The sequence below is a fragment of the Salvelinus sp. IW2-2015 genome, linkage group LG3 (assembly GCF_002910315.2).
Source record: "Salvelinus sp. IW2-2015 linkage group LG3, ASM291031v2, whole genome shotgun sequence".
NCBI classification, from domain to species: domain Eukaryota; kingdom Metazoa; phylum Chordata; class Actinopteri; order Salmoniformes; family Salmonidae; genus Salvelinus; species Salvelinus sp. IW2-2015.
Window position 1 is genome coordinate 18,315,466 of NC_036840.1, and position 26,695 is coordinate 18,342,160.

General features: G+C 41.0%; 1 protein-coding gene across 1 annotated transcript in view; it reads right to left on the bottom strand.

Annotated features, from left to right (window-relative positions):
- Window positions 1-25,388, bottom strand: part of tnfsf10l (TNF superfamily member 10, like) — a 71,283-nt gene extending 45,895 nt beyond the window's left edge. Inside the window, exon 1 of the mRNA XM_070434968.1 lies at window positions 24,820-25,388. Within this exon, the coding sequence (XP_070291069.1) occupies window positions 24,820-25,044 (225 nt within the window). The 5' untranslated portion in view covers window positions 25,045-25,388. The remainder of the gene's footprint in view (window positions 1-24,819) is intronic.
- Window positions 25,389-26,695: the final 1,307 nt, after the last annotated feature.

A 26,695-nucleotide genomic window follows, 5' to 3' on the forward strand; every position in this document is an offset into this window, starting at 1 on the left:
AGTTTCAATGACATTCACAGACTGCTTAACTAGCGGTTTGATTCTCCTGGAATGAACTCGAACATACACCCAGATCCCCAGATATCTAATGGGCCAATAAACCAACCACTCCTCCAGGGCACACAGGAAATACAAAAATGTCTCTCTTTTCTTGCTCTCTTTTTGTCTTTCTCTCCATCTGAGACTCTGAGTTAATTTCTGTATTACGTTTGAGTCTGTGTGTAATTTGTATGTAATTGAGTGTGTGTGTAATTTGTGGCCAGGGGTATGGAACCGTTCAGCATCACGGTTGGGGGGGTTGTACTATTGACTCTTTAACAAGGCCCAACAGGGGTATGACTGCGGGGTATGACTGCGGTGTGTGTGCATGCGAGCATACAGTATATATGTGTGTATGTGGGTGATTGTGTGGGGGGGTTGCTTTCTTCACATTCTCTCAGACCTATTGTTGACGTTTGAATGGTTCTCTATCCTCCTAATAAAACGGGAGTGAGGGAGGAGACATAGGAGTGATTCCTCACGAAACCCAGTCAACAAAAAAAAGATCTATGGAATATATTTCATGAAAAATCCCCAAATCATGATTGACATATATACTGTATCTAAATGCATGTTGTTGACATATATACTGTATCTAAATGCATAATTGGGAAATAATTGATAAACGTTGGCATATTTATGACATTTTGGCCTTCCCAGGACTCCATAATGTTTCATCCGTTTTGATTTCAAGAAAACTTTTTTTTACATGAATTTGACGCGTACCAAAACAGGGTGTGATCATTCTACAGTGGTCCCTGCAGCGTACACTCAAACCCCAGTGACTAGAATGTATTAAGAACGTTCAGCTTCAATTGACGCAACAGTCAGCGTTTGAGCTGGCAACAGTGTTTTTTTACAAACATTTTGCACAAACAGTCCTTACAAATGTGACCACTTTATTTGTGGATAAAAATAGAAGTGGCGACAGCATAACACAATCATCCAAACCGGAAAATGTAGGCCACATTAGTCCTAGCATTAACTGAGGAAAGATTGACCTAAACACAAGCAGTCATATTCAACTAACTCTCGGCTGACAGAAATCATAATTTCAATTAGACAATAGAAATTACGGGTGAGTTTACCATTGATGGAAATAATTTCATAAAACTCTTTCCAAAAATCGAAAGTAACCCGATGGGTATTTTGTGGACACCGCCATGTTTCATTTTTCTGGTCAACCAAAGATAAAAAATGAGACTAGATGAGTTTGATCTGTTTGCGGTATGCATGTTGAAGGGGGTGTGTCGTCTACCATCACTCACTTCCCGTCATTCACTTCCGGAAGTTTACTTGAAAGATGAGTGAACCATCCCTCACCTCATTTTGTTATAACATCTTTGGTTTGACAGATGTTTACGTGACAACCAGAATGCATTGTATAATGTCAACAAACATGGCGCCCCACATACCTGGCATATAGATTAGCATTAGCTCATCATAATCAGTACAACCTTCAAAAAAGTATTTTACACACATCATATGTGTCCATTACAATCTATGCATGAATAGGAATGCATGATTTGTCACCAGAACTTGAAAACGTAAATACATTATGAAAACAGTAAATACAGTTGAAGCCGGAAGTTTACATACACTTAGGTTGAAGTCATTAAAACTCGTTTTTCAACCACTCCACAAATGTCTTGTTAACAAACTATAGTTTTGGCAAGTTGGTTAGGACATCTACTTTGTGCATGACAAGTAATTTTTCCAACAATTGTTTACGGACAGATTATTTCACTTATAATTCACGGTATCACAATTCCAGTGGGTCAGAAGTTTACATAAACTAAGTTGACTGTGCCTTTAAACAGCTTGGAAAATTATGTCATGGCTTTAAAAGCTTCTGATAGGCTAATTTACATAATTTGAGTAATTTGGAGGTGTACCTGTGGATGTATTTCAAGGCCTACCTTCAAACTCAGTGCCTCTTTGCTTGACATCATGGGAAAATCAAAAGAAATCAGCCAAGACCTCAACAAAAAAATTGTAGACCTCCACAAGTCTGGTTCATCCTTGGGAGCAATTTCCAAATGCCTGGAGGTACCACGTTCATCTGTACAAACAATAGTACACAAGTATAAACACCATGGAACCACACAGCCGTCATACCGCTCAGGAAGGAGGCGCGTTCTGTCTCCTAGAGATGAACATACTTTGGTGTGAAAAGTGCAAATCAATCCCAGAACAACAGCAAAGGACCTTGTGAAGATGCTGGAGGAAACAGGTACAAAAGTATCTATATCCACAGTAAAACAAGTCCTATATTGACATAACCTGAAAGGCCGCTCAGCAAGGAAGAAGCCACTGCTCCAAAAATCGCCATAAAAAAGCCAGACTACGGTTTGCAACTGCACACGGGGACAAAGATCATACTTTTTGGAGAAATGTCCTCTGGTCTGATGAAACAATAATAGAACTGTTTGGCCATAATGACCATTGTTATGTTTTGGAGGAAAAAGGGGGGGGCTTGCAAGCCGAAGAACACCATCCCAACCGTGAGGCACGGGGCTGGAATCATCATGTTGTGGTGGTGCTTTGCGGCAGGAGGGACTGGTGCACTTCACAAAATAGATGGCATCATGAGTTAGGAAAATTATGTGGATATATTGAAGCAACATCTCAAGACATCAGTCAAATGGGTCTTCCAAATGGACAATGACCCCAAGCATACTTGCAAGCAAAGTTGTGGCAAAATGGCTTAAAACTTCTTAAGTGTAGGGGGCAGTATTTTCGTTTTTGGCTAAAAAACGTACCCATTTGAAACTGCCTATTTCTCAGCCCCCGAAACTAGAAAATGCATATAATTGTCAGATTAGGATAGAAAACACTCTAAAGTTTCCAAAACTGTCAACATTTTGTCTGTGAGTTTAACAGAACTGATATTGCAGGCTAAAACCTGAGGAAAATCCAATCAGGAAGTGCCTCTGTTTTTGAAACCTCTCTGTTCTTATGCATCCCTATTACCCATTTAAAGGGATATCAACCAGATTCCTTTTTCTATGGCTTCCCTAAGGTGTCAACAGCCTTTAGACATAGTTTCAGGCTTTTATTTTGAGAAATGAGCGAGAACGATCACATTGCATAAGTGGATAGGTGGGGTCTCTCAGAGTGAGTTGTGCGCAACAGAGAAAGGCGGCCATTGTTACTCCCGGTCCTAGTGAAAAACCAACACTCCCGGTTGATATATTATCGAATAGATATTTGAAAAACAACCTGAGGATTGATTATAAAAAACATTTAACATGTTTCTGTGGACATTATGGATATTATCTGGAATTTTTGTCTGCGTTGTCGTGAACGCTTTTTCCTGTGGATTTCTCAGCATAACGCATGAAACGAACGGAGGTATTTGGATATAAAAATATCTTTATGGAACAAAAGGAACATTTGTTGTCTAACTGGGAGTCTCGTGAGTGAAAACATCCGAAGATCATCAAAGGTAAACGATTCATTTGATTGCTTTTCTGATTTTCGTGACCAAGTTACCTGATGCTAAGTGTACTTAATGTTTTGTCGAGCGATCGATAAACTTACACAAACGCTTGTATTGCTTTCGCTGTAAAGCATKATRTCAAAATCTGAGACYACAGGTGGATTAACAAAAGGCTAAGCTGTGTTTTGCAATATTGCACTTGTGATTTCATGAATATGAATATTTTCTAGTAATATTATTTGACTGTGGCGCTATGCTATTCAGCGTTTTTGATGACAATTATCCCGGATCCGGGATGGGTGGTTCAGAAAGGTTAACAAAGTCAAGGTATTGGAGTGGCCACCACAAAGCCCTGACCTCAATCRTGTAGAAAATGTGTGGGCAGAACTGAAAAAGCGTGTGCGAGCAAGGAGGCCTACAAACCTGACTCAGTTACCCCAGCTCTGTCAGGAGGAATGGGACAAAATTCATCCAACTTATTGTGGGAGCTTCAAACAAATTGTCCACAACAGTGACATGGGCTACATCTATTTGAAATAATGAGGAGGCAAAACATATCTAAATTCAAACTGTTGTTAGAAAATAAAAAACTTGTTGTAAAATAATTTCAAATTGACAAGTTTAAATATAGCCTGTAGATAATTTGCAGGCAGCGTGTGTCTTGGTTTGAGGGCAGGGTGGGTTAACATTCATGTTGCGTAACAATCACATTTTGGAACAGTTGAGTGCATTCTGACATCACGTTGGAGATATTTGGAACTCACACGTGAAAAGGTTAATTTATGAATATTGAAATATATAAACATAAATATAGAAAATATACCATTTGGATTTGGCAAAATTATCAATATATTGTTTAACATAATATACTCTACGGGCATATCAATGTTCCCGAGTGGGATCTCTGCTAGTTTTAAAGTTATGGCCCATTTTATAAACAGAAATTGGTATATTAGGCAATGTATCCAATCACAGCCCTCCTTTTACTTGCATCATTGCACATTCTGTAAATCACCAGCAGACGGCGGCCATTTTGAATCCATTTTCACATTCACTCTGTTGGTAATGCTTACTTAAAAGTTTCATATGACACAAATGTTTGCTATGTAGCACTTACAGACTAAACACTATGGAGTCTTAAGAGGCCCGGGTAAGGCCAAAATGTCATAAATATGCCAACTTTGATAAATTATTTCTCAATTATGCTTTTAGATACAAATGTCAAATATATGTCAACAATGCTTTCTCCAATGGACTATTCTATGGATTACATTTTGTGAAAATCCTCAAAATCATGGTCTTATTTGTCTGTGTTTCATGAGGAATCACTAGTATGAAACAAGATTCTGGCACATTCTACTTACGGGAAGTGTCTGGGTTCTCCAAAACAGTGGCTGGCTGCGCCTCAATCCAATATAGCCAGACATGGGGTGCATCTCCATACTCTTGACAGTAGCATCCTCTCATCTCCTTTTCTTAGTCTAAAACGTTGTTAAAGTGCATGACTAATTTGTAGAAATACAAGAGCGATTGCTTTTTAAAATATTTTCACCGTATTGCTGTGTTTTCAGATGAGTGCTAATGTAGAAGAGGAGACGAGGAAAATAAGGAAAAGGACGCCACGTTAGGGTGCATCTCAAAAGTCTATGTCTGGCTGGACTGCTGACTTTGCATTGTCTTTGTGATATCAGTGAGAGTTGATGTTTCGTGCATGAGTGTGGATGGCATGAAAGAGAAAAAGTAAAAGTGGGCTATTGGTGTCTTTGTAGGCCATGGCCAAATTATTTGTTATTAAGGGGTATTAGTTTTGACAGGGCTAGTTAGGGAGTGGCTGGATTGGTGTGTGTGTGTGTGTGTGTGTGTGTGTGTGTGTGTGTGTGTGTGTGTGTGTGTGTGTGTGTGTGTGTGTGTGTGTGTGTGTGTGTTCACAACGCAGGATTTTACCAAGTCTTATTAAAGGTGATTATGGAAGAGAAGCCAGCCATGTAACTCAAATCCGGGCCCAGAGACCTGGAGTGTGTGTGCGTGAGGGAGTGTGTCTGTGTGTGTCATGCATGTGTCTATGTTTAAGCGCTTCTCTACATTAGATTTTGTAAGTGTGTAAGTGTGTTTCACTCCTCCCTACACTGTTAGTACAAGAGCGCAAAGGAGGAAAAGGAGGTAGGAAAAAGAGGAGTGTAGGAGTTCAGCCATGTTCAGCCATCATCAACTAGATTGAGCCTCAGACTGATTCTTTTCTTGAGCTTATGGTCAGGTGGCTGGAACATAATTACAAATAATTTGTAGACTGCAAATTGAGCGCAAGAAGCCCAAACACACATATTTGACTAAAACATAATCATTTCAAACCTGATGATGGCCCATGTTAACTCCAGGAAACTGTTGAGCGTTGCAGTTCTTGACACACTCAAACCGGTGCGCCGGGCACCTACTAACATACTCTGTTCAAAAGGCACTTAAATATTTCGTCTTGTCCATTCACTCTGAATGGCACACACACAATCCATGTCTCAATTTTCTGAAGGCTTATAAATCATTCTTTAAATCTCTCTCCTCCTCTTCATCTACACTGACTGAAGTGAATTTAAGAACTTACAATAAGGGATCATAGCTTTCACCTGGATTCACCTGATCAGTCTATGTTATGGAAAGAATTGTACACTCAGTTTATATCTCTCTATTACGATTGGGAATACTTCCAAAATTAAAACCACTCGGAGCTGATTTGCTGGCATTTTTACAGTCATTTATGTCCAACGATTAAAAAAAAGATATACACTACCATTCAAAAGTTTGGGGTCACTTAGAAATGTCCTTGTTTTAAAAGAAAAGCACATTTTTTGCCCATTAAAAAAACATAAAATTGATCAGAAATACAGTGTAGACATTGTTAATGTTGTAATCGACTATTGTAGCTGGAAACGGCTGATTCTTTTAAATGGAATATCTACATAGGCGTAGAGGCCCATTATCAGCAACCATCACTGCTGTGTTCCAATGGCACGTTGTGTTAGCTAATCCAAGTTTATAATTTTAAAAGGCTAATTGATCATTACAAAACCCTTTTGCAATTGAAAACTGTCGTCCTGATTAAAGAAGCAATAAAACTGGCCTATGTATGGAATAGGGTGCCATTTGGGACACAGTCATTGTATAAATCAGAAACAGAATGGTAACCAACCAGCCAAGAGTAATTTTTTCTCTCCCTCCCTGTCTCCTCCCTCCATTCCCCTGGTCCCCTTCTCATGTCCTTGAGAACATTGTTCTTGTTCTTTTAAACACATGCTGTAATGATTAGCTACGATAACACAATGAAGCACACACACACATTAAGTAGAACAGGTGATTACATATTTTCATTCACTTAAAACCAGGGTTAATTTAAAGCTGCAATTTGTAACTTTTTGGGCGACTTGACCAAATTCACATAGAAATGTGAGTTACAGATCTGTCATTCTCATTTAAAGCAAGTCTAGGAAGCGGCAGATCTGTTCTATGTGTGTTACTTCAATGATTCCCTTGCTGATCTCACGGTCAGTTTGGCGTTGCCACAAATGTTAAGGTTAGCAGTTATGGTAATATATTCATACATCAGAACAACATGGGGCTTCAGTTCAGCCAACTAACAGACAGAACCCGRTGCTTCCTGGGTTCTGTCCCAGGGTTCCACTTCCATCTATGACTCATCGCATTCTACTGTGTCCAAAATCGCTCATGCATCCAATTGGCTACCGCCTCCAAACGCCTAGCGCGTCCAAGACGCTAACGTTGTCTCTAACCTCTGACCTCTCATCTGAACCTCCTGCTAAGGAACACAAGAGCTAGGATAATTTTCATAGAACAGCCTGAAGCCACTGGATTCTTTGTCATGGAGGAGTGAGAGGGAAAATATGTTTTAGGGAGATGAGGCAATAGGGGGTAAAGAGAGATTGGGAAGTTTTAAAAAATAGGGAAGAGGTGTGGGAGGGGTTAGGGAAAGGGGAGAAGACAGAAGGGAGTGAGAGCAGAGAGAGAAGGAAGAGGCGATAAAGAGGTTAGGAAAGAGGGTAGAGTACAGCGGAGAGGGGAGTAGAAGGGATAGAGTACAGAAAGGAGAACGAAGAAGGGGGAAAAGGAGGGTAAAGAGAAATAGAGGCCTCGAGTCGGGAGAGAGAGAAGAAGAATGCGAGAGAGGAGAAAAAGAGGGGAATGTTCTTCCAGTAGCTTGAATTAATAGCTCGAGAAATGAGAGTTGACTGTGGGACAGGAGGGTCCAATTTCTACATTTATTTTGCTTTGGAGTGTGTCAATCTCAAGGTCAAATCAAATTAAAGGTTCTCTCTCTCTCTCTCAATTTTCAATTCAATTCGCTTTATTGGCATGACGTAACAATGTACATATTGCCAAAGCTTATTTTGGATATTTTCAATWTAAAAATAAGAATCAAAATTGTCAATGGGACAACAGTAACAACAATAACCAAGGGTCAAAATAACCATACAGTAGAGTACATGTGCAGGTTGATTGGTCTGTCAGACACTGTCCCTCAACTTATGGCAGGCAGCAATGTAGTGCGCTGCCAACCCACAGCTCTCTGCGTCCTCCCCCAACAGGACGGGTAGCCTATCCTCATCAGAGAGGTCTTTGAAACCTTGAATTCACAATTCCTGACATTTAATCCAAGTAAAAATTCCCTGTCAGGTCAGTTAGGATCACCACTTTATTTTAAGAGTGTGAAATGTCAGAATAATAGTAGATGCTCTCACTCCCTTCTGATTGATGCAGTGTTTTATATGCACTGCAGAGATAATTGCTTGATGGAAAAGTGTTTTCTCATATGATCTTTATTTGGTATTTGTCAAGAGCTACAGTTGTTTTCCCCCTATTGTAAATGTCTTTCAAGTGAATGGAGTGTGTGTGTGTGTGTTCACAACGCAGGATTGTGGGAAAGGGGATTCGCTAGTCTAGGAAGCAAATTGGGAAGATTAGTGTGTGTGTATATATATATATATATATATATATATATATATATATATATATATATATATATATATATATATATATATATATATTAGTGTGTGTGTATCCGTCTTCCAGAAGTGTGTGTGTATCCGTCTGCCAGCCCATCAGCCCGACCGACCTACCTACTGACAGACCGACCCACTCACTGTCTCACATGCAGTGTTACGCATCCCAAATGGTACTCTACTCCCTATGAAGCACACTACTTTTGACCAAGGGGCCATAGGGTGTGCGTGTGTGTTTCCGTCTCTGTATATTTGTAGTACACGCTGACATAATCTATAGCAGTGACACTATCCTCTCTTCTTCCCGCTCATTTGTTGACTGATTTTGACCTATTGCTCTCTCTACAACGCACAAAAACTGTATATAAAAAGGTTTGCGTTATGCAAGTCAGTTGCACAACACTCATTGGCAGGAGAGAATGAATTGAGAGAGAGAAGAAAGAGAGAGGGGTGAGAGAGAGCGAGAAGGAGCGGAAAGATGGGTAGAGAGAGAAATAGGAAATAAGTGAGAAGGAAAGAGAGAAACAAAGAGATAGTGTGTGTACTTTGGCAGAAGAGAATGTGTGTGAGGTTTATTATAGTAGCTTTGAGGGAAATGTCATGCATTGTGCTATTAAGATAAACCGCTAAAAGATTAGTATATATACACACACATATATATACACACACACTAATCTTATACTATAGGAGACAATTAAAGTATGTTGATCTTTCCAAAGTCTTTCCCAACAGTGTGTTGTATCCAATCCAAGCACACCGAGTTGGCATAGCAGAAATGATGGCTGCGTCTTGTCCAAGGAACTTAACTGTATATTTTTTCCCCTCTGTGTCTCTTTCTCCAACTCCCTCTCTCTCCTTCTCCCTTTCTGCTGGATCGAGCATAGCCTTGCATCATCAGTTAGAAACTACATTATAAAGGCTTGTCTGTATCACCATGATATTGACCAGTCTAGTGTTAACGTTTACTCAGTTTAAATCAATACACAAAATCAATTACACTACCGGTCTAAAGTTTAAGAACACCTACTCATTCAAGGGTTTTTCTTTATTTGTACTATTTTCTACATTGTAGAATAATAGTGAAGACATCAAAACTATGAAATAAAAAAGTGTTAAATCAAAATATATTTTGAGTATTCAAATAGCCAATGTCATGCCTTGATGACAGCTTTGCATACTCTTTGCATTCTCTCAACCAGCTTCATGAGGTAGTCACCTGGAATGCAATTCAATTAACAGGTGTGCCAATAACTTCGAAGGTTTCTTCAAGTGCAGTCTCAAAAACCATCAAGCGCTACGATGAAATTGGCTCTCATGACGACCGCCACAGGAATGGAAGACCCAGAGTTACGTCTGCTGCGAAGGATAAGTTCATTAGAGTTAGCAGCCTCAGAAATGGCAGCCCAAATAAATGCTTCATAGAGTTCAAGTAACAGACACATCTCAACATCAACTGTTCAAAAGAGAATCAMGCCTTCATGGTCGAATTGKTGCAAAGAAACCACTACTAAAAGGACACCAATAAGAAGACGAGACTTGCTTGGGCCAAGAAACATGAGCAATGGACATTAGACAGGTGGAAATTTGTCCTTTGGTCTGATGAGTCCAAATTGGAGATTTTTGGTTACAACCGCTGTGTCTTTGTGAGATGCTGTGTGGGTGAACGGATTGTCTCTGCATGTGTGGTTCCCACCGTAAAGCATGGAGGAGGTATGATGGTGCGGGGGTGCTTTGCTTGTTACACAGTCAGTGATTTATTTAGAATTCAATGCACACTTAACCAGCATGGCTACCACAACATTCTGTAGCGAAACGCCATCACACCTGGTTTGGGCTTAGTGGGACTATCATTTGAATTTTCAACAGGACAATGACCCAGCACACCTCCAGGCTGTGTAAGGGCTATTTTACCAAGAAGGAGAGTGATGGAGTGCTGCATCATGACCTGGCCTCCACAATCCCCAACCTCAACCAATTTGAGATGGTTTGGGATGAGTCGGACCGCAGAGTGAAGGAAAAGCAGCCAACAAGTGCTCAAKATATGTGGGAACGCCTTGAAGACTGTTGGAAAAGCATTCCAGGTGAAGCTGGTTGAGAGAATTCCAAGAGTGTGCAAAGCTGTCATCAAGGCAAAGGGTGGCTATTTGAAGAATCTCAAATATATTTGGACGTGTTTAACACTTTTTTGGTTACTACATGATTCCATGTGTGTTATTTCATAGTTTTGATGTCTTCACTATTATTCTCCAATGTAGAAAATAGTAAAATAAAGAAAAATCCTTGAATGAGTAGGTGTTCTACAACTTTTGACCAGTAGTGTAGGTTATATCCCTTTCATGCTCACTTGGAGAAAACATGAAAGCCTCTGTTGTTCCAGATGACTGTGTGATCTCACTCTCCATGGGATGTGAGAAAAACTTTTAAATCATGTTAACACCTGCAAGGCCTCCGGGCTAGATGGAATTCCAGGACCGGCCCGTTCACAGAGCATGCAAGGACAACCTGGCAAGTGTCTTCACAGACATTTTCAATCTTTCCTTGTCCCAGTCTATAATCCCAACATGTTTCAAGTTGACCACCATTGTCCCTGTTCCCAAGAACTCCAAGGTAACATGCCTATATGGCCCTGTAGCACTCACATCTGTAATTATGAAGTGCTTTAAATGACACACATCAACACCATCATCTCAGACACCCTGGGCCTACTCCAATTCGCATACCGCCCCAACAGACCCACAGATGGTGAAATCTTAATTGCACTTCACACAGGCCCTCTCCCACCTGGACAAGAGGGAAAATAACTATGTGAGAATTAGGCTTGGGCGGTATACCGTATATTTCATAAACCGAGGGTATTTGGAAAAAGCCACAGGATGGTTATTCCATACCGTCAATATCAAAACTATTTCTTTGAATTTTTTTAAAATTTGAATATTTGTAGCTACCTTTTAAGTTAATACCTGCAGTCAACTTGTGCAATATGTTAGGAGATGAAGCAGAATGCGTTCTTCATTTCACCAGTCACATTATTTTACATTATGAAGCTTACCGCAGTTACCCAGAAGAGTTGAGCCTGTCACACATTTATTTCTAAATAGCACAACGGGAGAAAGCGAGAGCCGGTGAGTCCATAGCTTCTATATCTATCGGCGAGTCTCTGTTGTGTGGCGCACATGAGGTGATGAAGTTACAATTGTACGCAATTCACTACAAAATGTTTGCAATCCGATATCTTACAATGGCTTTCTGTCAGAAGTCAAAGAGCTCTGGATGAGTTCTGTAAAGCTGCCATTTTCCCCCGTTTTTTTCTTCTCCCTCTACATTCAGAAAAGCATACGTCACAACTATGTTAAATTGAAAAAAAAATCTAGGTCAGTTGCTATAAGCTATGCTTGTATCACTTTATGTGCTTGATTTGCCTCTCTTTGCAATTCGTTTATGGKCGTTTTTACTTGTTAGCATTTAGCCAACAATATCTATGTGATTTCGCTATTCGTTTGTGCAAATGTTTATAGCATTCTCGTAAGAGAGGCCCAATGGGCATTTCTTACTTTTTTTATCGCCCCCTTGTGTGCTATGCCGGTAATACCGTAAATCCCGGTACGAGAGAAGAATGGTATTGCAACATGAAAATATGGATACCTCCCAGGCCTAGTAAGAATGCTGTTCATAGACTACAGCTCAGCGTCCAACACCATAGTCCCCTCCAAGCTCATCACCAAGCTCGGGACCCTGGGACTGAACACTCCCCTCTGCAACTACATCCTGAACTTCCTGACGGGCCCAGGTGGTGTGGGTAGACCACAACATCTCTGCCAAGCTGACTCTCAACACAGGGGCCTCTCAAGAGGTGTGAGCTTAGTCTCCTCCTGTTCTCCCTGTACACCCACGACTGCGTGGCCATGCACAATTCTAATACCACCATCAAGTTTACTGACAACACGACAGTGGTAGGCCTGATCACTGATGGCAATGAGACAGCCTACAGGGAGGAAGTCAGAATTGCCAGTGTGGTGCCAGGACAACAGCCACTCTCCCAATGTCCATAAGGAGCTGATCATAAACTACAGGAACTATGCAAATAGTCTGGGTAGCCATTTGATTAGATGTTCAGGAGTCTTATGGATTGGGGGTAGAAGCTTTTTAGAAGCCTCTTGGACCTAGACTTGGCGCTCTGGTTCCCGTGCGGTAGCAGAGAGAACATTCTATGATTAGGGCCTTCCTCTGACACCGCCTTGTTTAGAGGTCCTTGATTGCAGGAAGCTTGGCCCTGGTGATGTACTGAGCCGTACACACTACCCTCTGTAGTGCCTRGCGGTCAGAGGCCGAGCAGTTGKCATACCAGGCAGTGATGCAAACAGTCAGGATGCTCTCGATGGTGAAGCTGTTGAAACTTTGAGGATCTGAGGACCCATGCCAAATCTTTTCAGTCTCCTGAGGGGGAATAGGTTTTGTCGTGCCCTCTTCAAAACTTACTTGGTGTGCTTGGACCATGTTKGTTTGTTGGTGATGTGGACGRAAAGGAACTTGAAGCTCTCAACCTGCTCCACTACAGCCCGTCAATGAGAATGTGGCGTGCTCGGTCCTCCTTTTCCTGAAGTCCACAATCAACTCCTTTGTCTTGATCATGTTGAGGGAGAGGTTGTTGTCCTGGCACCACACTGTCAGATCTCTGACCTCCTCCCTATAGGCTGTCTCGTCATTGTCGGTCATGAGGCCTACCACTGTTGTGTCATCGGCAAACTGAATGATGGTGTTGAAGTCGTGCCTGGCCATGCAGTCATGAGTGAACAGGGAGTACAGGAGGGGACTGAGCACGCACCCCTGAGGGGCCCCCGTGTTGAGGATCAGCGTGGCGGATTTGTTGTTACCTATCCTTGCCACCTGGGGGCGACCCGTCAGGAAGTCCAGGATCCAGCTGCAGAGGGAGGTGTTTAGTCACAGGGTCCTTAGCTTAGTGATGAGCTATGGTGTRGAACACTGAGCTTTAGTCAATGGATAGCATTCTCACATAGGTGTTCCTTTTCTCCAGGTGGGAAAGGGCAGTGTGGAGCGCAATATAGATTGCATCATCAGTGGATCTGTTGGTGCGGTATGCAAATTGGAGTGGGTCTAGGGTTTCTGGGATAATGGTGTTGATGTGAGCCATTACCAGCCTTTCAAAGCACTTCATGGATACAAATGTGAGTGCTACGGGTCGGTAGTCATTTAGGCAGGTTACCTTAGTGTTCTTAGGCACAGGGACTATGGTGGTCTGATTGAAACATGTTAGTGTTACAGACTCAGACAGAGGGGTTGAAAATGTCACTGAAGACACTTGCCAGTTGGTCAGCACATGTTCAGAGTCCTGGTAATCCGTCTGGCCCTGCGGCCATGTGAATGTTGACCTGTTTAAAGGTCTTACATCGGCTGCGGAGAGCGTGATCACACAGTCGCCTGGAACAGCTGATGCTCTCATGCCCGTTTCAGTCTTACTCGCCTCGAAGTGAGCATAGAAGTTATTTAGCTCGTCTGGTACGCTCGTGTCACTGGACAGATCTCGTCTGTCATTCCCTTTGTAGTCTGTAATAGTTTGCAAGCCCTGTAACATTCGACAAGTGTCAGAGCCGGTGTGGTATGAGTCGATCTTAGTCCTGTATTGATGCTTGCCTGTTTGATGGTTCATCGGAGGGCATAGCGGGATTTCTTATAAGCTTCCAGGTTAGAGTCCCCGCTCCTTGAAAGCGGCAGCTCTACCCTTTAGCTCAGTGCGGATGTTGCCTGTAATCCATGGCTTCTGGTTGGGGTATGTACGTACAGTCAATGTGGGGACGACGTCATCGATGCACTTATTGATGAAGCCAGTGACTGATGTGGTGTACTCCTCAATGCCATCGCAAGAATCACGGAACATATTCCAGTCTGTGCTAGCAAAACAGTCCTGTAGTTTAGCATCTGCTTCATCTGACCATTTTTCTATTGACCGAGTCACTGGTGCTTCCTGCTATTATTTTTTGCTTGTAATCAGTAATCAGGAGGATAGAATTAGGGTCAGATCGGCCAAATGGAGGGTGAGGGAGAGCTTTGTACACGTCTCTGTGTGTAGAGTAAAGGTGGTCCAGAGMTTTTTTCCCTCTGGTTGCACATTTAACATGCTGATAGAAATTAGATAAAACTGATTTAAGTTTCCCTGCATTAAAGTCCCTGGCCACTATGAGCGCCGCCTCTGGAAGAGCGTTTTCCTTTTTGCTTATGGCGGAATACAGCTCATTGAGTGCGTTCTTAGTGCCAGCATTGGGCTGTGGTGGTATGTAGACAGCTATAAAAAATACAGATGAAAACTCTAGGTAGATAGAGTATCTCGTACTAAGTTGTAGACCACACTACCTCAGGCGAGCAAAACCTCGAGACCTCCTTAGATATCGTGCACCAGCTGTTGTTTACAAATATCCGTAGACCGCCACCCATTGTCTTACCAGAGGCTGCTGTTCTATCCTGCCGATAGAGTGTATAACCTGCCAGCTCTATGTTATTAATAGGGATGCGCAACATATCGGTGAGCATATCAGAATCGGACGATATTAGCTAAAAATGCCAACGTCGGCATCGGCCCGATGTCTAGTTTAACGCCGATGGGCAAAACTGATGTCAAAGCTGACGTGCATACCTATATAACGTAAGTTTATTGCCTACCTCATGCCTTTTGCACACATTGTATATAGATTCTCTTTTTTTTCTACCATGTTATTGACTTGTTTATTGTTTACTCCATGTGTAACTCTGTGTTGTCTGTTCACACTGCTATGCTTTATCTTGGCCAGGTCGCAGTTGCAAATGAGAACTTGTTCTCAACTAGCCTACCTGGTTAAATAAAGGTGAAATAAAAATAAAAAATAAAAAAAAGTAGATGACGTAACAAAAAAATACAGCGCTACACAGAACAAAAGCAGAAAAATACTAAGCGCACACTACCAACAACTAAACAAGTTCATTTCGAGCAGTCATTTTTAAGAGTAAGAAAATTTCAACGAGACAACTCAAAGGCGAAATCCATTAATGCCAAGATAATGGAATTCATTGCCCTTGACAAACAACAGTGCTCTGTCGCGGATGATGTTGGCTTTCGCCGACTGGTCGAGCCCCAGTACACACTATTTTTCAGATGTTGCACAACCGGAGTTATACAGTATTGTTGAAACTCACATCCATGAGCGTCACTGTTATTAGCTTCACGACTGACATTTGGACCAGCGGTGTCAGCCCCATGAGCATTATGAGTCTGACAGCACAGTGGGTCGATGAGGATTTCATACTGAGGAAAGCTCAAGAATGTGCAGGTTCTCATACCGCTGCTGCCATTTCAATGGCATTGGAGAACATGTTTGAAACTTGGAAATATGAACACTCCTAGCTCCATTCAAACAACTGACTCAACTGCGTCTTCAGCAGACGGGATACCCTGTCATGGCATCAAAACGCCTGCTCAACAAAATTGCTAACACAGACCGTGGGGTTAAAACAAAAGTACTCGAGGCTGTGAACAAGCGATTCGGTGGCATGCTCTCTGAGCCTCTTTACTGTGTCGCCACTATGCTCGATGCTAGATACAAGGACCGCTACTTCGATGCAGACAAGAAACTGGGTTTATGTGAAATGTTACATACACAGCTGGACAAAATGGAAATGGACACAGTGACAGTGCGCCCCAAGGAAGAGAGGCCYCAGACAGACATATATCAAACTTCACTGCTTGACATGCATGATGAAATCCTGGTTGAGAATGAAATGACTGAACAAATGAACAACGAAACAGCACAGCAAGTAAGTGAAAGAAATAGGTTTTGATTATGTTTTACTGGTAATGGGGATATACGTAAATGCCAACCAAATAACTTTTTGGTCAGTGTGTGTGTGTGTGTGTGTGTAAACCTTATTTAACAAGGCAAGTCAGCTTAGAACAAATTCTTATTTACAATGACAGCCCACCCCAGCCAAACCCGGACGACACTGGGCCAATTGTACGCCGCCCTATGGCACACCCAATCACGGCCAGATATGACACAGCCTGGATTCGAACCATTGACTGTAGTGACGCCTCTTGCACTGAGATGCAGTGCCTTAGACCGKTGTGTCCATGTGTGTGTGTTAACTATTTACTGTACTAGAATACTTAAAAGGCCGCTAAAATGTAAAAAATTGGTCATCGGTATAGTTCTTTTTTGGCAAGGAAAATATTAGATATCGGTATCAGCTAAAAATGTAATATCAGTGCATCACTAACTAATGTTGCATTGATTCAATCACAATTGCCACAGACAAAGGTTGTTAGTGTTAACTAACAGGGAAAGTTAAATCTCGTGCTTCTCTCCGCGGGCTGATTGTTCCCACTAAACTGCGCAAGTACTTTGCTCACAAGCTTATACAGTTGAAGTCGGAAGTTTARATACACCTTAGCTAAATACATTTAAACTCAGTTTTTTACAATTCTTGATATTTAATCCTAGTAAAAATTCCCCGTTTTAGGTCAGTTAGGATCACCACTTTATTTTAAGAATGTGTAATGTAGGAATAATAGTAGAGAGAATMATTTATTTCAGCTTTTATTTTTTTCATCACATTCCCAGTGGGTCAGAAGTTTACATACACTCAATTAGTATTTGATAGCTTTGCCTTTAAATTGTTTAACTTGGGTCAAACGTTTTGGGTAGCCTRCCACAAGCTTCCCACAATAAGTTGGATGAATTTTGTCCCATTCCTCCTGACAGAGCTGGGGAAACTGAGTCAGGTTTGTAGGCCTCCTTGCGTGCACACGCTTTTTCAGTTCTGCCCACACATTTTCTATAGGATTGAGGTCAGGGCTTTGTGGTGGCCACTCCAATACCTTGACTTTGTTGTCCTTAAGCCATTTTGCCACAACTTTGCTTGCAAGTATGCTTGGGGTCATTGTCCATTTGGAAGACCCATTTACGACCAAGCTTTAACTTCCTGACTGATGTCTTGAGATGTTGCTTCAATATATCCACATCATTTTCCTACCTCATGATGCCATCTATTTTGTGAAGTGCACCAGTCCCTCCTGCAGCAAAGCACCCCCACAACATGATGCTGCCACCCCCGTGCTTCACGGTTGGGATGGTGTTCTTCGGCTTGCAAGCCTCCCCCTTTTTCCGCCAAACATAACAATGGTTATTGTGGCCAAACAGTTCTATTTTTGTTTCATCAGACCAGAGGACATTTCTCCAAATAGTATGATCTTTGTCCCCATATGCAGTTGCAAACCATAGTCTGGCTTTTTTATGGCGGTTTTGGAACAGAGGCTTCTTCCTTGCTGAGTGGCCTTTCAGGTTATGTCGCTATAGGACTCGTTTTACTGTAGCTTATCAGAAGCTTCCAAAGCCATGACCTAATTTTCTGGAATTTTCCAAGCAGTTTAAAGYCACAGTCAARTTAGTGTATGTACACTTCTGACCCACTGGAATAGTGATACAGTGAATTATAAGTGAAATAATCTGTCTGTAAATAATTGTTGCAAAAATTACTTGTGGCATGCACAAAGTAGATGTCCTAACCGACTTGCCAAAACTATAGTTTGTTAACAAGAAATTTGTGGAGTGGTTGAAAAACAAGTTTTAATGACGCCAACCTAAGTGTATGTAAACTTCCGACTTCAACTGTATATATAAAACATAACATGTGACCCGTTTCAAGAAGCTAGGCCAATGTCGCATGTCACTACTACACAGGAGAGGCATTTGAATGTTTTTATTTTTACAAAAATTGMTTTTTGGCAGAATTGCCTTCTGGAACATGTGAACTTTCATGTGCCTTAATAACAAATTTGTATGCCATCTGTAAATATGAATAAAATTGTTAAATTACGAGCCTAGTTTCCAGGAAAAAGCCACGAACCTTCCCACTAACCGTGATTGACTGAGATAATGGATGGGCTGGACATGCCAAGAGATTAGTTCAGGTTGGTCTGCCATATAGCACGCTTCTGTCTATAACATGTTAAACCTGTTATGGCTGCAGCCCGACACCGGTACACCTATGACAACATCCAGCTCAAATGCAGGGCGCGAAATTCAAAATCTATTTTTTTTTAAATATTTAACTTTCACACATTAACAAGTCCAATACAGCATTTGAAAGATAAACATCTTGTCAATCCAGCCAACATGTCCGATTTTTTAAATGTTTTACAGAGAAAACACCACATATATTTATGTTAGCTCACCACCAAATAAAAAAGAGGACAGACATTTTTCACAGCACAAGTAGGATGCAAGTAGCATGCACAAGCCAACCTAACTAACCTAGAACCAACCTAAATAACCTAGAAAAAACTACCTCAGATGACAGTCCTATAACATGTTACACAATAAATCTATGTTTTYTTCAAAAAAWMTGCATATTTTAGCTATAAATCAGTTTTACATTACTGCTACCATCATAGCTACAGTCAGAAATCGCACGGGAGTAGCCAGAGAAAATACAGACACCAACGTCAACTACTAATTACACATCATAAAACATTTCAGAYAAATATATGGTGGATAGCTAATGAAAGASAAAGATCTTGTGAATGGAGCCAATATTTCCGATTTTTGTAGTGTTTTACAGCGAAAACACAATATATCGTCATATTAGCTTACTACAATAGCTAGCACACAGCAGCATTGATTCTAGTCAAACGGTAGCATAGCACAGTTCGACAGATATATGAAAAAGCATCCCAAATTGGGTCCTTATCTTTGTTGATCTTCCATCAGAATGTTCTCCAAGGGGTCCTTTGTTCAGAAATGTCTTTATTTCGATCCAGAACGAACAATTTCCCTCTTGAATTAGCAAGCACACTGGCAGGTGCGACGCTAACCTCTCCATCTTGAAAAAATTCTTGCATCGCATCACGTCTAAAGTCCAGAAAACATTTCAATAATATAATTAAACTATATTGAAATAACATACTTTAGGATGATATTGTGACATGTATCAAATAAAATCTAAGCCAGGAGCCGAGTCCAGGTGCTACTTCGCGCCCAGAAAGAAAAATAAACTGCGCAATACTCKCTCAAAGAGGCTGTGTTCAAATACAGGACGGGATAATCAACTGATTTCTTCTCTCACTTCCGCATGACACCCAGAGGAAGGCGTATGACGTGTTTCTACAGTCCTAAGTGACATGCCCTTTTATAGACAAGGGCTCGAAGAGCGACATCGATTTTGGAAATCTCACTTCCGGATAGGAAATGGACTGTAAAAATAGTTCTGTTCCACTTAGAGAAATAATTAAAACGGTTTTAGAAACTAGAGACTGTTTTCTATCCAATAGTAATAATAATATGCATATTGTAAGAGCAAAAATTGATTAAGAGGCCGTTTGAAAATTTGCACATATTTTCCAGTTTTCCAATACGCCCCCTGCAGCCATAACAAGTTAAATATATAGTGTTAGCCATGGAGAACTGCAAAAGTGTTGCTACTGCTCTCAACAATATTGCTGCCCTGAAGATCAGTGGGAACAAATTGTGACGGTCTACTTTCTGCACACGATCAGTGTGAACCGGGATGACGTGACACAACGGCCAAACAAGTTTTAGCTAGCTACAAACCAAATGGAAAAGACACGCTCCCGTGAAGTGTTCATCCATATATATGGACGGGTAAGACTAACTATATTTTCAGATATTATCAGTTTCTAATTTTGTCAGATAGTCGTTTTCATTGTAAGTTAAAGCGTACTGTTAGCTAGCAAGCGAACTGTTAGCTAGCAAGCAATCTGTGTAGTAATCTTATTTGTATCTCAAACAGCAATTTGTATTGCTAGTTATAGCCTAATGGATAAGCCCGCTACGCTATGAAACCTGTGATAGAAAGATTACATACTTACCTGATTTATTTGATATTAACGGTTAAAAATGTATAATAACAAATAGTAAGACATTTCTGTTCTACTAATGCTGTGTTTTTATGGACTCCACTCAAGCTCCCTGCAGCTAATCTGGTCGTATGGTCAAGAATGGGTTTCACCAGAGATAATGAGGGATTGTTCTACTCCTAAACTGTCTCAAAATCATTCTTGCATCTGGGAGACTAAGCCAGGTGGGGGTCTGCTCGGCCCAACAGTCAAGAGTGTTGGGTTGCCTAGTCTCAGTATTGCAATAATTAAATCAATATTAAATAAAGATGATTGTTTGAAGAAATTACAGTCTCAGTATGAATTTCCACGACAAACCACACACTATTGCAAAGACTTTGATATTACCGGCCACAATTGATACGGTGAAAACAATGTGAGGGGAGGCAGAGGCATAGAAACTCACATCAATACCTTTGTCCGATAACACTGTCAAACTAAGAATTTATGATATAGCTAGCAATCAAAAGGAAACTGAGGAACGACTCAAACTCCCCACCTTATGCTCTCCAAATGGATGTTAGCTGTGAGGGCCAAGATACACTGACTTTTGTTTGCTACATGTTGGGGGATGCTATTCACGAAGACATATTGTTCTGTCTCACGATTCCCGAGCAAGAAACGGCACGTATGTTGACCACGCCTCCTGACTTTGAGAATTTCCGATGCGACATGCATCAAGCACACCCATCTCAGTAGTGGTGGTGAGATAATTTCTCTTATGTCAGACTCATTTGCAATTGAATGTCATAGCCCCACATAAGTATATGATGGTGAATTGAGAATACAATCAGAAGTACAGTTAGAATGTTTTGCAATTGACTGCCATAACTTTTTTTATTCGCTGTTAATTACATAATTTTCTTTCACGAGGTTGGGCTCGCGAGAAAGTTCTTGTATCAAAATGGGGTCGTAGGCCCGAAAAATGTGGGAACCTCTGGGTTAGTGTTAGGTTTAGAAAAGGGCTTAGGGTAAGGGTTAGGTTTAAGTTTAGGGTTAGAAAAGGGTTAGGGTTAGTAGATAGCTAGTTGAAATGTTACTGATAGTCCATCTGTAGATGCTCTATGAATACGCAACCWTACGCTGTTATTTGGCTATGTAGCCTATACTCTTAGAAAATATTGTTATTTTGGGGTTCTATATAGAACCCTTTGGCTCCTTGGATGATATTAAAGATGACTTTACTAAAAAAGGTTATACATTTATATACCCCATGAGGGCAAAGAACCTTGAGGGTTTTACCCCTACCCCAGAGTGTAATGTGGATTTTTGCAAACAGCTAACAAAAGCTAAACCTTGTTAGACATTGTCGATATCATGAAATGGCTAGCGGACATCCGACACCTTAACTCTCTATGGCAGGGGGAGATCGAATTTGTATTTTACAAAATTGTTACCGAGGTCAGAGTGGCAAACAGCAAGGTTCATAGAGAAAGATTCATACAAACCTGCGCTGTTGCAAACTAAATGCTAGCTTTTATAAACACATGATTTCCTCTTGCTTTAAAATAAATACAAATTAGGGGGTTCTACATAGAACCTTTGTGATCATTTCAAATTTTAACTGCCCTTCAGAATCGAAAACCAACTGCCATTAAAGCATGAAGGAAGGTGGTTGAACTTGCAAATATACTATTTTTCAATTTATTAAAGGTAAACAAAGTTGATTATTTAATTCAAATATATGAAGCCAAAGTCATATGATGAACTATGGGCTAGATAGATAATGTTGTATTAGAATTTGTGCACCATTTGTAAGCTAGCTAGCTAGCTAGCCGAAAAAGCTAGGCTACTTTAATAAACCACTTTACAAGCTAGCTAGCTTACGCTTACAAATAAATATACTTTTTAAATGATGGAATATGAAAAATAGAGCTACAGACCCAGCCTGACATTGGAAATTAGCTAATTGTTCATTTTATTTGAGTATTTCAGTGAGGGGACTATTTTCTTGAAGTCAAAGAAGACTGTTGCTGACCTCTGTTGAACTTACGTGATGGCCAGTGGGCTGACTGAGAGGAGGTATGTATTTAAATTATTTATTAATAAAGTATTATATATGCTATAATAAGTCTTGGTGATTCAATAGCCTAGTTAATCATGAATTGACTTTTAACACACAATCTATGTTTTGCTCAGTCTGGCAGTAACCCAACTATCAGAGGCAGAGGATCTCTTTTGGCTGCTGCTGACAACAGCTGCATGCAAATTGTTCTTCTACATCATAATAATATGTTTACGCAGCATTTTTTCTTCATTTTGACATACTAATTCATGTTTCTGCTCCTTTCTTCGTATTCTCAGGAACCAGKCAGGCAACCACCCAAAATGTACTGTTCCATAAAGAAGTCAGTCAGAGTTGTTACCAAGATTGACATGGGCCATCATTCAAACAAAGGGATGCCACCCAGGCCACCAGAGCATACTTCCAAACTATGTTTGCATATAATGAAAATAAAATCTAAAAAATATGCTGGTCTTTTTCTCCATTATGTAACTGTTTATTCTATTATATTCTTGGCTAAAAAAATATATATTTATTAGTAGTAGCCTTAATTCATAAATTACACCATACAGGGTTCCAGAGTACCAGTCAAAAGTTTGAACACACCTACTCATTCAAGAGTTTTTCTTTATTTTTACTATTTTCTACATTGTAGAATAACACATATGGAATCACGTAGCAACCAAAAAAGTGTTCAATTCTTCAAAGTAGACACCCTTTGCCTCAGTGACAGCTTTGCACACTCTTGGCATTCTCTCAACCAGCTTCACCTGGAATGCTTTTCCAGCAGTCTTGTTGGCTGCTTTTCCTTCGCACTACGGTCGAACTCATCCCAAACCATCTCAATTGGGTTGAGGTCGGGTGATTGTGGAGGCCAGGCCATCATGCACCACTCCATTGCTCTCCTTCTTGGTTAAATAGCCTTTACAGAGCCTGGAGGTGTGTTGGGTCATTGCCCTGTTGAAAAACAAATGATAGAAACACTAAGCACAAACCAGATGTGATGGCGTATCGCTGCAGAATGCTGTGGTAGCCATGCTGGTTAAGTGTGCCTTGAATTACCAGCAAAGCAACTTGACACCATCTCACCTCCTCCTCCATGCTTCACGGTGAGAACCACATATGCGGAGATCATCCGTTCACCTACTCTGCTTCTCACAAAGACACGGCAGTTGGAACCAAAAATCGAACATTTGGACTCATCAGACCAAAGGACAGATTTCCACCGGTCTAATGTTCATTGCTCGTGTTTTTTTGGCCCAAGCAAGTCTCTTTTTCTTATTGGTGTCCTTTAGTAGTGGTTTATTTGCAGCAATTTGACCATGGAGGCCTGATTCATGCAGTCTCCTCTGAACAGTTGATGTTGAGATGTGTCTGTAATTTGAACTGTGAAGCATTTATTTGGGCTGCAGTTAATTGCCGATTTCTGAGGCTGGTAACTCTAATGAACTTATTCTCTACAGCAGAGGTAACTCTGGCTCTTCCTTTCCTGTGGCGGTCCMCATGAGATTCAGTTTCATCATAGCGCTTGATGGTTTTTGTGACTGCACTTTAAGAAACTTTCAAAGTTCTTGAAATTTTCCGGATTGACTGACCATCATGTCTTAAAGTAATAATAGACTGTCATTTCTCTTTGTTTATTTGAGCTGTTCTTGCCATAATATGGACTCGGTCTTTTACCAAATAGGGCTATCTTCATTATACCAACCCTACCACATCACAGCACAACTGATTGGCTCAAACGCATTAAGAAGGAAAGAAAATCCACAAATGAACTTTTAACAAGGCACATCTGTTAATTGAAATGCATTCCAGGTGACTACCTCATGAAGCTGGCTGAGAGATTACCAAGAGTGTGCAAAGCTGTCATCAAGGCGAAGGGTGGCTACTTTGAATAATCGAAAATATATTTTGATTTGTTTAACACTTTTTTGGTTGCTACATTATTCCATATGTGTTATTTCATAGTTTTGATGTCTTCACTATTATTCTACATGTAGAAAATGTTTTTAAAAAAATAAAGAAAAACCCTTGAATGAGTACGTGTGGCCAAACTTTTGACTGGTACTATTTTTGGGGGGGTCAGAAAACGTGAGTGCTAAATAAAACCACAAATAATGTGTAAGGCTACACCAGGGTTCCACAACTGTTAGATTATTGATGCACAATCTAACACAAACAACATGGTTGGTCGCTGTTGTCAGACAGGCGACATGCCAGTTAACATTTTCGGTCACACGATTTCCTAAAACTTTGTCAAATCGTGCATAAAGTTCGTCCACAACAGTGTTGGAATATCATCAAGCACGCCATGAAACTTTATTCAAAGTGTACGTTAAACTCCAAAACTGCACTGCTGCTGCGGCCAACCTAACACCCTCCTCTCTCCCTCTTCCTTCTCCAATCCACTGAACAAAAACCAATTCCTTACCTGTGATACTGACATATTTAGGTACACGAACAGTCCGGTGGTCGAGGCAATCTGTAGAACGATCACCACAATAACCACCATTGCGATCCACATCTTGGATGGCGCGGCATCGCGACGCGCGTTTACCGCAGCCGCCGTGGCCGGGACCATCATATACGTTGTGGATTCGTTGCTAACGCTTCTGAAGTAATCCTGCTGCTGCTGAAGACTGTTCGGCGTGGCCATGGTAGCATTCCTGACACATGAGTATCCGTGAAAAACAACAACGAAGTCAAGGACGGGACGGGTATATTAAATCAATGCCCACGCTACATGAGCTTGTCTCCTACTTTTCGAGACGGAAAGAGCCCCTTCATTCAATTTAGCGTGGGAGGAAGAGAAAGGAGGGTAACCACTCCAGTCTTTTATGCTATTCCTTGTATTCCTTCCTCTTTGCCCCGACGACTTGAGAGAAAGTTGACTGGGGTAACCACGTTCCAACCCTGCAGACAGAGACTGTGCGCAGCCTGCCTCCGCTCTAGTTCCTTCAAAACAGAGATGCGTGCGTGGTGTTAACCTCTCAGTTACCTCCTGAGAGAGTCCACCGCCACTGCACTGAACAGAATATGACAAATATTTAGCCAAAACTCTAGAAAACTGAGCCTTGATTAAATATTTGAACTTTCCCTTGGCAATCGTCTATTTTATTGTTAGTATGGCTATGGAAATGTGTATTTGAAATGAATGGTACTTTTTTTATCATGAAAAATTCAAACCTAAGTAAAGTGTTTTTCATCTAACTTATATTTATTATTAAGAATAGATTACATTTGTGAAACTAAAAGGGAAGCGTTTATGGTAAAATAAACAACTTTAATCTCAAACACAAACTCCCAATGAAGATGCATTAAGTTGCATTTGAAATGACTGTAAAAGAAGCAGATAGATGGGAACAGATAAGTGACTGCTTTTAGCGTTGTAAATATGTCTGACTATCTTTATTAATAATCTTGATTTCCTTTCCGTCTCTCCCACTTTCTGTCTCTCGTCTCTACAGCTGTGTCGTCATGTGTGAGCCAAGGGGACCACTGCTTGTCTCATTGCTCCATGAGTGTATGCTCTATATTGAGATGGGAGACAGATTGTGGGGGAGACAGTGGTTTTGGGACCCCGCCAGACAGACAGCCCTGATACTGAGGACCCCTCCCCCTCAGACGTTGTTATACGACCGACTGACCGAACAGAGCKCTGGGAGAAAGGGAGTAGCCTAGGTTTATGAATAAATCATATCCAGACACAGACACTGACTAATCTAAGGTCAGTTGTTTTGGGTGTTTTCTCGCCCGAATAGTTTGGCACAGGTACTTTGATTCGTACACTTCATAGTAGTACACAGATGTGTGGTGATCCCTTTTCCAAACAAGTATGGCTGGCCTATTCCTCTCTACCTCTCCAAATTAGTGTGACATCTCTCTCTCATAATTCCTGGAAGCAGGGGAAGGAAAGCCCTGTCGCTTTTATGCTCCCATCCCTGTAAAGAGGTGAAACCACAGGTCTGCTGCTGATGTCAAAGGAGAAATAAACTCTTCACAGAGATGTTCAACATGGTTGCGTTGAAGAGCAACAATAAACCATTCAGACATTCATATGACAGAGCTGGCTGCAATCATTTGATTCAAATGATAGGGGGACTCGAAAAAAAAAATGTTTGAACCAATGACCTACAGAGATGAAATTATATACAGTATATGTCTCTGAGAGACAAATGTACCTTTTCTTGAGTCAGGCTTTTAATGTATACCTGAGTGAGTGAGTGAGTGAGTGAGTGAGTGAGTGAGTGAGTGAGTGAGTGAGTGAGTGAGTGAGTGAGTGAGTGAGTGAGTGAGTGAGTGAGTGA